Raw genomic sequence first — 17,117 nt, 5'->3', positions numbered from 1 at the left:
GCCAAAAGAAGCAACAGATCTGGTCATCTAAAAAATAAAAAAACAGAAACTTCTCTGAGAAAAACTGACTCTTTACTCTCATGCGTTGCGTTTGAAAAATCCCATGTCAATTCTCGGCTCAAGGGGGTTGCTGCAAGTTAGTCTGCAGGCATCTGGTCAGAATGTTCTTCAAAGCAAGAATGATATTCAAGCGGACAGACTTAACCCATCGCAGAACCAGATGTTTCCCCAGATTTTTTTTTTTTTCCACATCAAAAGACATGAAATAAAATAAAAAAGGTAATCTGGTCCGTACTACGTTTTAAATGAAGTGAATGCAAACTCGGATGAACCACAGCACATGACACGTTACACAATGACTACGTTTACATGCAGTCAAAATTCGGGTTATTGCTAATATTCCGGTTACTGAAACATTCGGAATATTCCGTTTCCATGCGTGAGCAAACAAGGTTATCCCTGTTTACATGGTAATTAATCATTTGGGATATCTGGATCAAAACAGCGACGTGTGGAGAACGTGATGACGCAATTAGCGTCATTTCTGCTTCTTCTTCCTGTATCCAAATTCAAAACCAATGCTGCTTCGCGCAACTTTTCGCTCACCTTCTTGTAAATCTCGCTATCCCGGTACTTTCTACCGTCTACAAATGCCAAAATGTTCATATCCTTCATTACATTTATGAAGTGATTAGTCTCCTCCTCACTCCAAAAGTGTGGTGTGGTCTTGCGTTTCTCCGTGTTTTAGAAGAACTTCCTGGACTCAAAAGACCAGGATTCCTTGCGAAAAGAGCATGCGCAGAAAACAAATTCATGTTCCGTTTGGCGTTTACATGACCGAATATTCGGGTTTTAAAAGGAGTAAACCAGGGCTCATATTCGGGTTTTTAAAAACCGGAATATGAGCAAATTCGGGTTATTCAAAGGGGTTATTGGTGTTTACATGGCCGTGCAAATTTGGGTTATTGCCAATATTCGGGTTTTAAAAGGGTTATTGATGCATGTAAACCAAGTCAGTGTTGTTATTTGTGAAGAAAACATGAAAGTTTTCAAAAACTGTGGGTGAAAAACTAAGTACACGCTTCCTCCTTTTATGGGGGAAATGAGCACCTCTATACGAGCAGAGGTTTTAGCAGTTTGCTAACAGACGCCTTTATGTTGCAAGAAGGAAACACATCGGTAAACAACTGATGCTACTGTCTGGGTATAAGGCCGTTTGCACAGGTTTCATCTACAAGATTTCTGGAACATCATCTATCCATGAGATCTAAGTAAAGACGTTTGGACCTAGTCAGCACTGGATGAGTTTTTATTTTTAATCATTATGTCGTGATAAACAAAAGCCTCAAAATTGAAGGAGCAGGTTCTTTCCGTGTCAGATTTTTTCTCATTTTCATAAAAGGACATCAAGCATGTTTCAGGAAGGTTTTAACCTGTCGTTGGACAGATTATCCATTGGCAGGACAGGTATGATGAAGGGAAGGGCTCTACTGACTTAGAAAGACAACTCTAATGCAGGAGAGTTAGTTATCAGCATGCAATAGCATCAAATCTCTTTAGGGAAAACAGAGCAACTGCTCACCACAGATTACGCTGAAGCACAACAGCTAAAGCAGATTTGCAAGACTAGCTGTAATAATTTTAAGCATCTTTTTTGGTGACAGAAAACACGACTACTGCAAGCTTACTGGGGTGAAAGCTTTGACACAGATGTGACCAACACATCACGCAAACTGAGATTAGGATAGGAACACAAATCCAGTTTGCTGTTAAAGATGAAGGGGAAAAATAGTGGACATGTTGCATCAGAAAAATCAGGAAAAAAAAAAGGACGATGGGGTTTTTTGGTTTGTTTTGGGAAAGCCACAACTCAATGCTCTTTGACATGTACACTGAAATTCATTGAGAGAAAAATCCCCAAAGTTACGCCAACAACTCGTGTTTTAACATGCCATCGATGACAGCAGAGACACAGGCATCCAATAACAGAACATCATGTTGTGTCTTGTACTAACTACTAAGTCAACCTCTGAATGCTACTTGCATTTAACATTTGACAAAATCTGATAGGAACATCAACTTTAAAAAGGAAATACTTGGGCAAACATGATGTGACATTTGTCATCTTCTCATGTACCTTAGTTCTCCCAGCAGGAAGAAATCGGAGCCGAACAGGAAGAACTGAGACTCAGTACAACGAGATGTTTGATGTTGTTTATCCTTCGATTGTAGGACTCCTGATTGCTAAAAGGTTTTTTTTTTCAGTAGTTAACGGACAATAACACATGCAATAATAACAATATGTGCAATACCATATGTGCAATATCTGTCTGTCTACCTCACACACAGTTTTTTTTCTTTTGCACTACCTCTACTTCCATTGCAATGTACTGTATATACTGTTTATATTTTGTAATTATATATATTTTTTACTTTTTACTTTTTTGTACCCCTCCCCTGCATGTGTGTGTTAAGTGTACTGCTGCTAAACAAAGTGAGTTTCCCCATTGAGGGGGAAATAAAGGATCATCTTTATCTCTTATCTTATCATAATTACTAAGATCTTGCAAAGGATTCATTTCAATCTCTGAAAGTTAAGAAACGAAAGAGAGGGAAAAAGCAACTCACCATCACCAAAAGAGAGCTACTCCATGATGCCTGTGCTAGTTTTTCTTTTGGCCAGTTTCCTGAACCAGAACCAGCAGAGTCCTGGCAGCCACTCCGCCCTGAAACAGCCTCATGCGAGAGCTGCACAGCTGCACATGGCAGAACAGGAGCAGGAGGAGGAAGCAAGGTAAAAAAAATAAATAAAGAAATAAAAAAGGAAAAGAACGGCAGCTGCCTGAGGAAGACGAATCAGCTCCGTATGCCACTGACACACAAGCTGACTGGTTCAGCTGCCGATTTCAAACCCCTGCCATCTCAAAACAAAAACACCCACGCACTTTTGCTGTGCTCTCTGCTGGCCCCGCCCCTCTTCCTTTCTGTATACACCGCCCGGCCAATCACCGCGCGTCTACACAAGTGGGCGGGGCTTCCCCTCCCCGCCAATCACAGATTGGCGGGGAGGGAAGCCCCGCCCACTTGTGCAGACCCACATGATACACACACAAACAGGGGAGTGACGGAGAGAGAAAGAGAGAGAAATGAGTACACTACGGAAGAGTATTATTATTCTCCTGCATGGCCCTAATACTCCTCCGTAGTACACTGATACACATATTGTGCTTGACTTAAAAAAATAAGTCAACTTTTTGCACGAGATTATTATGTAGATCAAGAAAGACTAGTGTTTGTATAAACTACTTAATTTTCTGTATGTAAATAATACATTTTGCAAGTACTTTACTTGCCAAAATTAAGTTGACTTTACTTGCAAATTAATTTTGTACATACTAAAAATTAAGTAGTTTATACAAAGACTAGTCTTTTTTGATCTACAGGACTGTCTCAGAAAATTAGAATATTGTGATAAAGTTCTTTATTTTCTGTAATGCAATTTAAAAAACCAAAATGTCATACATTCTGGATTCTTTACAAATCAACTGAAATATTGCAAGCCTTTTATTATTTTAATATTGCTGATTATGGTTTACAGTTTAAGATTAAGATTCCCAGAATATTCTAATATTTTGAGATAGGATATTTGAGTTTTCTTAAGAATGACATTTTTGCTTTTGTAATTGCATTACAGAAAATCACAATATTCTAATTTTCTGAGACAGTCCTGTACATAAAAATCTCATGTGAAAAAGTTGCCTTAATTTTTTTAAAGTAGATCAAGCAAGATATTTTTTACTGTGGTGTTCTACTTAAACAAATAAAGCATGTTTCATCTAAACGTTGGTCAATCTGCCCAATAAATTAAAATTGTTAAAGGAAAAGTAAATACAACAAGATTGTTGCTTGTTGTTTGTGTGTAAATTAAAAGATTGCCTGGGATTCACATAAATACTGCTTGTTAAGGAAAGAAATTCACAATGTCTTGTTTTTTTGAACAAATGCAGATTGAGTTAAAAACTAGATGTATTCATGTAAAGCAACAAACTTCATTTTTAATTGTTAATATCACAGATTTAAATGTTATATTTACATGCGCTCAGATAGCTTATTTTTTTTCAGTGTAGAAACAAAAAAAAGAGTCAGGGGGAGGGGCAGGGCTTGATCACGCTGCAGACTGAGCAACAGGAAAACAGCACGAGAACATTAACAGGCTGAGAAATGATTTCCCTCCGTCTCCTCAGTGTAGTGAGAAGCAGAACAAGGGGGATGGAAAGGAACCTTAAAACTTAGTGGAAAAGGCTAAAGTTATGGATAAACGAAGCCCACATTAGAGACAGAAAACAGAGGAAAACCTGACCAGACTGTGTCGTTTCCAAACATGATTTCCTCAGTCAGCCAGCAGTAGACCAACCGCAACCCTCACCTTCTTTTCCTGTATTTCAACTCTGGCCACATCCCTCCAGCATGCAGCCAAACACATACACACCGTGTTTTTCCTGCTTCTTGTTGTGCGAACCAGAGTATGTGTGTGTAGGGGGGTCAAGCTCAACCAGTTAGAGACAAAGCTGCAATAGCATGTCCACTGGACCAGGACTAATATGTGTGTGCGTATGTATGTATGTATGTATGTATGTATGTATGTATATATACATATACACATACACATATATATATATATATATATATATATATATATATATATATATATATATATATATATATATATATATATATACACACTGTACATACATACATACATACATACATACACACACACAGGACTGTCTCAGAAGATTTGAATATTGTGATAAAGTCCTTCATTTTCTGTAATGCAAAAATGTCATACATTCTGGATTCATTACAAATCAACTGAAATATTGCAAGCCTTTTATTATTGTAATATTGCTGATCATGGCTTACAGCTTAAGAAAACTCAAATATCCTATCTCAAAAAATTAGAATATTCTGGGAATCTTAATCTTAAACTGTAAACTATAATCAGTAATATTAAAATAATAAAAGGCTTGCAATATTTCAGTTGATTTGTAATGAATCCAGAATGTATGACATGTTTGTTTTTTTTAGATTGCATTACAGAAAATAAAGAACTTTATCACAATATTCTAATTTTCTGAGATAGTCCTGTATGTCCACACTCACACACACACATATAATAATGTATATAATAATAATAATAATAATAATAATAATAATGTATATATACACATATATATAAAAACAAAACACAACTCAGAGTGAAGCTCCACCTATATACACACTGCTCAACTAAACACACAAATGTAACAGTGAAGTTATACGAGTGTAAACATCTCCCAGAATACTAGGCTTACTCAGCAGAACAAGACACGGCGGCCTAACCTACAGTATATGCAGTTCAGCTGGTTATGAACGCTCATTATGATTATATCCAACCAGTTCTCAACAAAAAAGGAGAAAAGATTTACATTCGTCTGAAAAGACGTCCATTTTCTCTGGAGCTGCGAGAGTGATCGTGCGAGTGGGAGGAAGAATATGTAAGCAAGATGTAAGTGTGTGGTGTAGTGCACCGGGTGGAGGAAGCAGGAGGTAACGCTGTATCTGAGTAAATGCATGCGGCCTACTCACAACTATTGACAACAGTAGCCTCATATATTCACCCTTGATATTATCAAACTGGCTATAAGAGTATTTCAATAATGCCATTACAATTTAGTTATTAGAAAACCATCTTTGTTTATGTCACGTCATATAAAAGACAGTACTACTGAACTATTACTAGCTTTACACATACAGAGGAAACAGACTAATCCATCTAATCATGCAAACTCACAGATGCAGGATCTAATTTCAATGGTGCTCCTAAAAACTAATTGTAGGAGCTACAGCAGCACTTGAATTGACAGTAAAGCACCGTTATCGGTTCATTTGCAGTTAATGCATTAAGCTGCTAACCACTGGGACGCTGCAGTGGTATTGGTGCATGAAATACACAGTTTTCTTCTTTGCAATCGTAAAAACTTTGCAAACGTGTCGGATCGGGAGCCAGTCTTTATCTTTAACTGAATCCACAGCTGATCCTCATTGATTTGACAACAAGCAGCCCACATTGTTCCCACTCCACATACACAACAGTAATTCCTGCTCTTTCCCTGTATTTATTAATTATAAAAATACTAAGACTGGGCAGTGGTGGACAAAGTTACAAATGATGTTGCACTGACTCAAAAAGTGGTCACAAAAGAGACCATTCTTGCCGGTCGTGGAAGTAACGAGAGCTGAAAGTACATCACGAATGTGCAGATCAGTTACAGAGTGGAAAAGAGCGGCGTTTAATCAATACAGGGTTAAACCATTATACAACTGCACACAGCATCACAATATAAATGCAGACTTCGCTGTAGAGTTGCAAAATGGCTGAAAAATTCTAGTAAACATCCAGAAACTTTCCCTGGAAAGTTAAGCTGAGGATTTGGAACAAGGACCAATGTGAAATAAAATAGTTCCGTAGATTAAAATTAGAAATAATTGATCATTTTGAATATATGCACAGGGTTCTGGAAATAGCAATGCACATGGCATACATTTAACTGAATTACACAAGATTTTTATTTTATTCAAACATTTTTTTACCAAGTAGGTCTAAATTCCTTGTTACAGGTTAACTAAACACTTTGCTGTTTTCAAGTATATTCCAATTATTTTCTGTATATTTCCATTATCATTTTTATTATTCTCACAGAAAATGTCCAACTTTAAAACATTCCCATAACTTGGCAAACCTGCTCCACTAGGTTTTAACCAAATGCAGTATTATTTTTTCTTTCAGCACACAAAGCACACATCCTTATCCATGTAATTCTATTACAGCTACTTCTATAATAACAGTCTATTATCCACTATTATCTGTCCAAGCGATGACTTTTATTCACAAGCATTTAAATAAATAATGCAGCAGAGCCTCATCTGGATCACTTCTTTATAGCAGCATGTAGGTTACTGTGCAGAGGTCCCAGTTAATGTAACCCAGCCAAAACAAGGAGGAAAAATGGGGCATCATGACCTACATAACTAACTTAGTATAAAAGCGCCAGTGTGTAGCATTAATCCAGCAGTTATAAAAAAGAAAATTAATGCTTTCATGACTTTAACACACATTCTATACTCAAAAACATCCCATCCTACTCTGGCGGCCAAGAAAGGACAAACTGAACATTAGCTGAACAGCAAGCCCTTTCTGGTCTCTGTATCTTGAAGGTAAGGTCTCCAACTGGGCTGTTGGACGTCAGCAGAGACTGACTTGGCTGAAGTTTTAGTCTGAAAAAGCCAGGTGTGTCAAAAGTATTCACATTCATTACTCAGGTAGAAGTATAGATACTAGAGTTTAAAAATACTCCTGTAGAAGTTGAAGTATCAACTCAAGTTTTTTACTCAAGTAAAAGTATAAAAGTACTGGTTTCAAAACTACTTAAAGTATAAAAGTAAAAGTAATGTAAGGGGGAAAAAAGCCATTAAGGACAAAAGCCATTGAAAATGAATGCATCTTAGTATAATGCAAATATATTAAAGAACCATATATGTGTACTATTGAGCATTAACATGTGTTTCAGAGAGCAGGAGATATGATGACTAGTTGCCTATAAGTATTGTAATGGTGCAAAGTCAAACTTCAGAGGCATGTTATCATTTATCCTAACCTTTATTGGAATGTACATCCAAGTTTAGTTGCAGGAATCTGAGGGAACGGATGTAAGAACAAAACTGGACAAGAACATCTGAAACAACCACAACCAAATTCACTCTATCCGGATGGAGCAATTTAACTGGATAGTTTTTTATTAAAGGCCGAAATGAAATAGAGTAACGAGGCTGTTTTTAAAATGTAAGGAGTAAAAAGTACAGATAATTGCGTGAAAATGTAAGGAGTCAAAGTAAAAAGTTGTCTGAAAAATAATTACTCCAGTGAAGTATAGATAACCAAAATTTCTACTTAAGTAAGGTAACGAAGTATTTGTACTTTGTTACTTGACACCTCTGGAAAAAGCTCATTTGAGTGTTTCTGGTTCAAAGCTACCTCGCCCTGGCAAAAAAAAGCATGCGTCTGAAGCCACCTGGGCTGGGAAACCCTCACCAAGACTCTCAAAACGGAAATCGTGAGATGCTTCGACATGACTATGCGGTGGGTTCTAGATACTCGGTGCCAGATCTGTTGTGAACTCATACGCTCAGTGAAAACAGGCACGTTTAATTAAAAATTCTGAAATATTTACACTGCGTTATGGGGAAGGCAGAACAGTAAAGCTACAACAGTTGGTATGCCACGGTGGCAAGTTTCCCTCCAGAAGGGGCTCTGTGGAAACCCAGTGGGAGCCAAGACCTAGCCCACATCACATCCACAGTCTGTTACCAGAAGCCCTGTGAAATCAGCGTTCAGCTCCACAGCACTCAACAGACTCAGCCACATCAAAAATAACCTCAACGGCTGGAGTACACCTGTCAACTGAATGACTGAATAAGGTGCTGACTAGATATAAGAAACTCTGCTTGTATTAATACAGGAGGGGGGGAGGGGGGGGGGGTCAACATCTATACCAGGGGTTGGCAACCCAAAATGTTGAAAGAGCCATATTGGACCAAAAACACAAAAAACTAATATGTCTGGAGCCGCAAAAAATTAAAAGTCTTGTATAAGCCTTAGAATGAAGGCAACACATGCTGCATGTATCTATATTAGTTAGAACTGGGGGAAGATATTTTTTTTTATTATGCACTACGAGAAAAATGTCGAAATGTCGAGAAAAAAGTTGAAATGTCGAAATTAATGTTGAAGTAATATCGACATTTGAAAAGTTGAAATGTCGAGAAAAAAGTTGAAATGTCGAGAAAAAAGTTGAAATGTCGAGAAAAAAGTCGAAATGTCGAGAAAAAAGTCGAAATGTCGAGAAAAAAGTTGAAATGTCGAGAAAAAAGTCGAAATATCGAGAAAAAAGTTGAAATGTCGAGATTAATGTTGAAGTACAATCTCGAGAAAAAAGTTGAAATGTCGAGAAAAAAGTCGAAATTTCGAGAAAAAAGTCAAAATGTCGAGATTAATGTTGAAGTACAATCTCGAGAAAAAAGTTGAAATGTTGAGAAAAAAGTTGAAATGTCGAGAAAAAAGTTGAAATGTTGAGATTAAAAAGGAAAGGAAAAAAGAAAAAAAGAGAAAAAAAGGAAAAAAAAGAAGAAAAAGGAAAAAAAAGAAAAAAAAGAAGAAAAAAAAAGGAAAAAAAAGGAAAAAAAAAGGTCAAACATTTTTGAAAAAGCTCCAGAGAGCCACCAGGGCGGCGCTAAAGAGCCGCATGCAGCACTAGAGCCGCGGGTCGCCAACACCTGATCTATACTAACTGAAAAGTTATAATAAGTGAAAATATGTAAATAGACTGACATGCAGAGCAGACAGTAGAGTGAGACAGTAGTCATTCCCACAGCAACCCCACAAAGGCTTGGTAATTCTCTGAGGGAGATAACTCAGTCTCCCACTGAGTAATTCCAATTATAGCAGCATCTGTATCCACTGATCCTTATAGGAGGAGGATTTTTGGTGCATCCAATTGATTCAAGATAATAATATGTGTGAGGGGGCTTAACCAAACTGTGGTAAGCAAGTCACTCACCGAAGAGATACAGGTAATTAAACAACAATAATAGTGCTTCGCCAGTTTCTTGGACAATATAACAACCTACTACTGATGCTTTTGTAATAATTGTGCTTTTGGAGCACAGGAAATTAAATACAGGCTGACGTGCAATGCCCACAAAAGATTTTCCTCCCTAAATCAAATGTGAATGGAGTGAAAAGAAAGAACATTTTTAATGGCCACTACACTGTAATAGTTGTTGGAGCAGGGGGAAGCCAATAACCCTCCACTCGCTCCAATAATGCTGGAAAGGAACCATCGTTGGCTTGTTTTGAACACTGCCTGAAGCAGAGCTGAATTTATCTGCAGTCAAATGCAATAAGAATATGGTGTTAGAACAAAACATGCTCACGGGTCGTTCAAGAGTAAAAACACTGGATTTTTAGTCCAAATAAATGAAACATCTCACAAAGTTCTTGTGAAATAATACAATAAAAGTAAGAACTGAGAAAAAGACTAATAAAACTGGAAAATTAATAAAAGACACTGCGAGACTCCACGAGCAGAATCATGGGCCAAATTTCTGAAACGATTCCTCAGAGTGAGTTTATAGAGGCTCAATATTAAAGCTCCGAGGAAACTGCACATGAAACAGAAACATGATTACAAGGCAATCGTGGCGTGAGAGATCCAGGCTGCTTCATCTTTTTGGTGAAAATTTCAGGCATCTTTACCAAGCTTCCTGTTAATCTAAGCAGTCGTTTCATTGATTATTTATTGGGGAAGAGACTTTAGGTGATTCTAATGATGTGTGTTCAATCTAGGCTGGGAAGTAGCATTGGTTATTAGCATATGTATTGATGAACTAATTAGAATAGAGTAGGAATGGGCGATATTTTACCGTTCACGATATACTGTCAAAAAAATTCCTCACGATAAGAATTTGTCATCTCGCGGTAAAAATGATAAATTCCCGTTGACGACGTTTTTGTGTAAAGCTGATTTATGGTTCTGAGTTAAATCCACGCACAACGTACGTGAAGGAAGGAAGGAAGGAAGGAAGGAAGGAAGGAAGGAAGGAAGGAAGGAAGGAAGGAAGGAAGGAAGGAAGGAAGGAAGGAAGGAAGGAAGGGAAGAAGGAAGGGAAGAAGGAAGGAAGGATGGAAACAAGGAAAGAAGGAAGGAAGGAAGGAAACAAGGAAAGAAGGAAAGAAGGAAGGAAGGAAGGAAGGAAGGAAGGAAGGAAGGAAGGAAGGAAGGAAGGAAGGGAGAAAAGAGGAAGGGAAGAAAGAAGGAAGGAAGGAAGGAAGGAAGGAAGGAAAGAGGAAGGGAAGAAGGAAGGAAGGACGGAAACAAGGAAAGAAGGAAGGAAGGGAGAAAAGAGGAAGGGAAGAAGGAAGGAAGGAAGGAAGGGAGAAAAGAGGAAGGGAAGAAGGAAGGAAGGAAGGAAACATGGAAAGAAGGAAGGAAGGGAGAAAAGAGGAAGGGAAGAAGGAAGGAAGGAAGGAAGGGAGGGAGGAAGGAAGGAAGGAAGGAAGGGAAGAAGGAAGGAAGGATGGAAACAAGGAAAGAAGGAAGGAAGGAAGGAAACAAGGAAAGAAGGGAGAAAAGAGGAAGGGAAGAAGGAAGGAAGGAAGGAAGGAAGGAAATAAGGAATGAAGGGAGAAAAGAGGAAGGAAGGAAGGAAGGAAGGAAGGAAGGAAAGAAGGAAGGAAGGAAGGAAGGGAGAAAAGAGGAAGGGAAGAAGGAAGGAAGGAAGGAAGGAAGGGAGAAAAGAGGAAGGGAAGAAGGAAGGAAGGAAACAAGGAAAGAAGGAAGGAAGGATGGAAACAAGGAAAGAAGGAAGGAAGGAAACAAGGAAAGAAGGAAGGAAGGAAGGAAAGAAGGTGGGGAGAAAAGAGGAAGGGAAGAAGGAAGGAAGGAAGGAAACAAGGAAAGAAGGAAGGAAGGGAGAAAAGAGGAAGGGAAGAAGGAAGGAAGGAAGGAAGGAAGGGAGAAAAGAGGAAGGGAAGAAGGAAGGAAGGAAGGAAGGGAGAAAAGAGGAAGGGAAGAAGGAAGGAAGGAAACAAGGAAAGAAGGAAGGAAGGATGGAAACAAGGAAAGAAGGAAGGAAGGAAACAAGGAAAGAAGGAAGGAAGGAAGGAAGGAAGGAAGGAAAGAAGGAAGGGAGAAAAGAGGAAGGGAAGAAGGAAGGAAGGAAGGAAGGAAACAAGGAAAGAAGGAAGGAAGGAAGGAAGGAAGGAAGGAAGGAAGGAAAGAAAGAAGGGAGAAAAGAGGAAGGGAAGAAGGAAGGAAGGAAGGAAACATGGAAAGAAGGAAGGAAGGGAGAAAAGAGGAAGGGAAGAAGGAAGGAAGGAAGGAAGGAAGGAAGGAAGGAAGGGAGGAAGGAAAGAAGGAAGGAAGGAAGGAAACAAGGAAAGAAGGAAGGAAGGAAGGAAACAAGGAAAGAAGGGAGAAAAGAGGAAGGGAAGAAGGAAGGAAGGAAGGAAGGAAGGAAGGAAGGAAGGAAGGAAGGAAGGAAGGAAGGAAGGAAGGAAGGAAGGAAGGAAGGAAGGGAGAGAGAGAAGAAAAAAGGATAAATTCCCGTTGATGACGTTTTTGTGTAACAAACATGGCGGATCTGAGAGCAAGATAGATTTATAGTTACAAAGATGGAGTTGAATTGGTATTTTTTTTATCCTAATTTTTATCGTTATCGGGATAAATGCCAGAAATTATCGTGATACATTTTTTAGTCCATACCGCCCATCCCTAGAATAGAGCTTGGCTGTCTATAATAACTTCGAGGTCCTGTCTGCAACATTTATGTCTGGTTGCAAAGTTATAAGTCTGATGAAAGTTGTTATATCTCAAGTTTGAGAAGGAAACACTTGACATTATGTGGTTCATCTGAGCTCAAGGGGACACTTAACACCTGGTATTGCAGGGTGTGAGCTGGGAAATAAATTAAACATCAATAGTACATCCCAGCTCAAACTTTGGCTCAATCCACAACACTGTACTTTCATTTTAAAATGTGGAACTTTTCTGCAATTATGCTTAGAATCAATACTACACTGGGGAACTGGAGTTTTGGAGCAGAAAGCCTGCACATACTGATTAATAGGCTGAGTTGGATCACATCTAGCACGTATGACTCAAAAGTTGAAAGAGAATGAAGGTGAGAGGTTGTTTTTTTTTATTGCACACATGGTGGAGGAGAAAACAGTATTTTTATGTCCAGCTAAACTCTTTTTTGTGGTCCATTTAAATTCTACTCAAGTCTGTTGCGCTCAGTCAGAACAGCCTGGTGTTTCCATGAGACTAACGTGCTGTTGAGCCGACGTTTCCTCAGACAAACACACGAAGATTATACAGAACGTTCTTCTGGCTGCTTCACGTCGTCAATATGCAAAAGTTCATATTCAAGAAAAACTAATTAATCCAGCACATTTAAAGATCCAGTCTGAACGCCATCTTGCCTTTAACATAACTACATTTGGTGTGTTAAATGGACAAAAATATGCATGAATTTGAGTCTTGACTTACATTGAATAGATTCGTCTTGTTCCTTTCACAGAAAAGTCCTTGTGCTGGCATGTGCTTTAGCTGTTGCCATGGGACACTGCTTCCTAGCAACACATCTCTGGCCCACTGTAGGTTCTGTGACGGAAGATAAATAAATGAAAGACCAAAAAAAAAAAAAAAATCAACATGCTTTTTTGCATGTACATTTTCTACAAACCATTTCTTAATGTGAAAGGAAAATTGCACGTTTGCAATCAGGAAAACGGAACGCTCTTCTCAGGACGATGACTCATAGATCAGTGTCGATACGGACGCCCTGTTTCAACAGATAACATAAAGTGGCTCTGGCTTTGCTATCTCTCGTGATCCTCCTGGCCCATAACATGAAATCAAAGACTCTTTCGACTTCCATCTTTAGAATGAGGATAAAAATGGCCGGTACATGTGAGGGTAACGGTTTTTCTGGAGCTCAAAAGGTGCCACAGAGGCTTTTAACACTGGGTGTGCGGTGGCTTTGACGGCAGCTAAGCAACTTATGCATCAAAGTGACACCTGGGTATGTTTTTGTCATCAATGCTGCTGAAAACTCCAGTGAAGGCAAAAACTGAGAGCAGCTTCATTTATAATTTCCCCTAGCCTCACGCCAAATATGATAACTTTGTCTTCAAGAGCTGAGAACATCATCTTTATAAAATTTCATAACATATATAAATGCACGGAATGTACCGCCAGGAGCCACAAATCCTCATTAGACACACTAGAGAGACAGCACTACGGTCAAAGCAGCGCAAGAGCAATCCGGGCTCAGATTTGTTCTGTACTGAACAGGGCAGAGGCTGTATTCATTTCAAACAGAGCTGACAGAAGGTTGCCATCGCAATAAAGCTCAACGCTGTCTCCATGTGCCAAACTGGCTGAGCCAGTGCTGTGCAACCACCCACCCATACACTCACACAAACATGCACACACACCACTGCCCACAGAGCCGTACAGGCAGGCTGTTTCAGCCACTCATCTACTGCAGAAAACCCAAGAGCCAAATAGTGACACGACCATCAAAGCAATGGCATCTTTTTACTGAAATAAGCAATGAAAAACCTACCTGTGACTTCTGAGGAATGTGCAATCAATTTATTAATATACAGGACCGTCTCAGAAAATTAGAATATTGTGATAAAGTTCTTTATTTTCTGTAATACAATTAAAAAAACAAAAATGTCATACATTTTAGATTCATTACAAATCAACTGAAATATTGCAAGCCTTTTATTATTTTAATATTGCTGGTCATGGCTTACAGTTTAAGAAAACTCAAATATCCTATCTCAAAAAATTTGAATATTCTGGGAATCTTAATCTTAAACTGTAAACCATAATCAGCAATATTAAAATAACAAAAGGCTTGCAATATTTCAGTTGATTTGTAAAGAATCCAGAATATATGACATTTTTGTTTTTTTTAAATTGCATTACAGAAAATAAAGAACTTTATCACAATATTCTAATTTTCTGAGACAGTCCTGTAGATCAAAAAAGACTAGTCTTTGTATAAACTACTTAATTTTTAGTATGTACAAAATTCATTTGCAAGTAAAGTCAACTTAATTTTGGCAAGTAAAGTGAATTTAACACAATTAAGTTGACTGTACTTGCAAAATGTATTATTTATATTTGAGTTTTCTTAAGCTGTAAGCCATGATCAGCAATATTAAAATAATAAAAGGCTTGCAATATTTAAGTTGATTTGTAATGAATCCAGAATGTATGACATTTTTGTTTTTGTAATTGCATTACAGAAAATCACAATATTCTAATTTTCTGAGACAGTCCTGTACATATCTTTTGTAAATGTCACCCACTGACAAGAGGATACCGTTTATAGGCGCGTGGCTCAGGTGTAATGGACGGCTTAGGCTTTAAAGGTAATGAGAACAAAAGTGCCAGTCAAGGATGGCGGACTAACCTGGTGGCTACGGCTGCTGCTGTAGAAGTAGGCCATGCGGTACAGACTCTTGTAGTGCTGGGGGAAGCGGCTGAGGCAGAGAAAGAGCGCGCGGACGCACATTTCCACCAGCATTCGCCTCTGATCGGCTCGATCGGCGGGCAGGGCTTTGGGCACTTCAATCACCTCCACGGGGGGCTCTGGCTTCTTCTTCCCATCGCTGGCTGGAGTCTGAGCAGCCGCCTGCTGGGAGGGCGTGAGCTTCGGAGGGGTGGCCGGGACTGGAAGGGGAAGAGGACCGGGGTCCGTGGGGACTTTAGTGGCAGAATCTTCAGGAACTATCAGCACCAGGGTTTCTACTTCCTCCTGGACACATTTCTCCTCCGTTTGGATGCCGATATGATCTTTATGTGAGGCTGAAAACAAGACAAGAGGAAAAGATTTTAGTTTTACACATCTCTTACAGTAAACTTAAGGAAACCTTTCCGTTTTGAGGTCAGTTAGGATCCCCTTTTTTTTTTGTTGCAAAAACTATCAATCATTTTTTAAATGATTTTCATCAAAATCAGAAGTTTACATTTAACTAAGTAAAGTATTTGGCATAATTGCCTTTTAAGTATTTAAGTATTAAGTATTTTTCCTGACAGAAGTGGTGGACCTGAATCAAGTTAGTGGGGCTTCTTGCTTCGATGCCTTTCCAGTCCCTCCCAATGGATTAGTTAGAGTTTTGTGATGGCCACCAGGCCTGTGTTGTCCAAAAAAAAGTATATATATATATATATATATATATATATATATATATATATATATATATATATATATGCATGCATGTGGTGTTAAACTATCAAACAATGATCATGTTTACAAGTTTAAGACTAGTATTAATGTGTTTCATAAGTACACAGTCATGTAATTCAGGTAACTGCTCTGAAAACATTTTTAATAACAAATCGATATTGGATCAAATTGTGATAATCGATTCGGAATCGAATCGATTTTTGACATTAGAATTGATCCCCAGCCCTAATGGCCGCTGTTGTGCTTCAGATACTTTACACCACTTTTCAATTCATCTGGAGGCGTTATTGGAAGTTCTTAGGAGTAGTAGTCTAGTGGCTACAAAGGTGGGCTTGGGTCTGCCCTGGAATGGCAACCAAGATGAACTACTTTGGGCCGCTGAGCAAGGCACTTAACCCTAATTGCCTTGGGCGAAATGGTGTGTTTGTTCTGTCAGATGTAAGTCGCTTTGGATAAAAGCATCTGCTAAATAGTAGTAGTAGAATTATTCTTATTAGAAGTAGTAGTAGTAGAATTAGTAGTAGTACTAGTAGTAGTTTCTTAATTTCTCGTGATGCCATCTGTTTTGTGAAAGTCACCAGTCCTCACAGGAGCAAACCAACCCCAGTACATGAAGCTGCAACCCCCATACTTCACAGACCAAATTAAGATCTCATGGAGCTGCAAACTGTAGTCTGGCATTTTTTCAGTGCAGTTTTGGAGTGGTGTCTTTCTCTCGCCGATTATGACAGTACAAGACATGTAACATAAACGAAACTCTTTCCAGTTTGTTCTGGAGTTCATTTCCAATGGTCCATCTCTGGGACTCAGAAGCTGCTTCCTTTATAAAGCAGTATGATGAGCATCACTGCATGACATTATTTCCATAATGTCGTGTAGTGATGTCCCTGTATTTGAAGGTGTGCCTTTTAGTGTGTCCACTAAAATCAAAGAATGGCAGTTAGCCTATCAGAAGCTTCTAATGACAAAATATCACATACGGTGCGTCCGAAATGCCATACTAAACAGTATATACTAAAAAGTATACTTAAATTTGGCACACTTTTGAGTAAATATCAGTAGGGTGCATTCATTCGGACGTACTATTAAGAGCGCACACGTCACGTCAGGAAGTGACGTGTCACAGCAGCAGTAGCAGCACCGCTCTTTCCCGTTTATCCTGGCCGAAATAAGATGACATTATATATATAATATTATTATATACGAATAGTATAATATTAATATTATATAATAATATTATTATACTTAAT

At 38.6% G+C, this 17,117-nt stretch overlaps 1 protein-coding gene across 7 annotated transcripts in view; it reads right to left on the bottom strand.

The window, feature by feature from the left end:
• Window positions 1-17,117, bottom strand: part of cabin1 (calcineurin binding protein 1) — an 89,290-nt gene that overhangs the window by 37,595 nt on the left and 34,578 nt on the right. For all 7 annotated transcript variants that reach the window (XM_061730411.1, XM_061730413.1, XM_061730412.1 and 4 more), the window contains 2 exons: window positions 15,091-15,485; window positions 13,149-13,262 (listed from right to left, as the gene is read on the bottom strand). In XM_061730411.1, the coding sequence (XP_061586395.1) occupies window positions 13,149-13,262; window positions 15,091-15,485 (509 nt within the window). The remainder of the gene's footprint in view (window positions 1-13,148; window positions 13,263-15,090; window positions 15,486-17,117) is intronic.

Source organism: Cololabis saira, chromosome 9 (assembly GCF_033807715.1).
Source record: "Cololabis saira isolate AMF1-May2022 chromosome 9, fColSai1.1, whole genome shotgun sequence".
NCBI lineage: Eukaryota > Metazoa > Chordata > Actinopteri > Beloniformes > Belonidae > Cololabis > Cololabis saira.
Note: the sequence above shows the minus strand (reverse complement) of the source record. Positions and strands in the feature narration are given on the sequence as shown.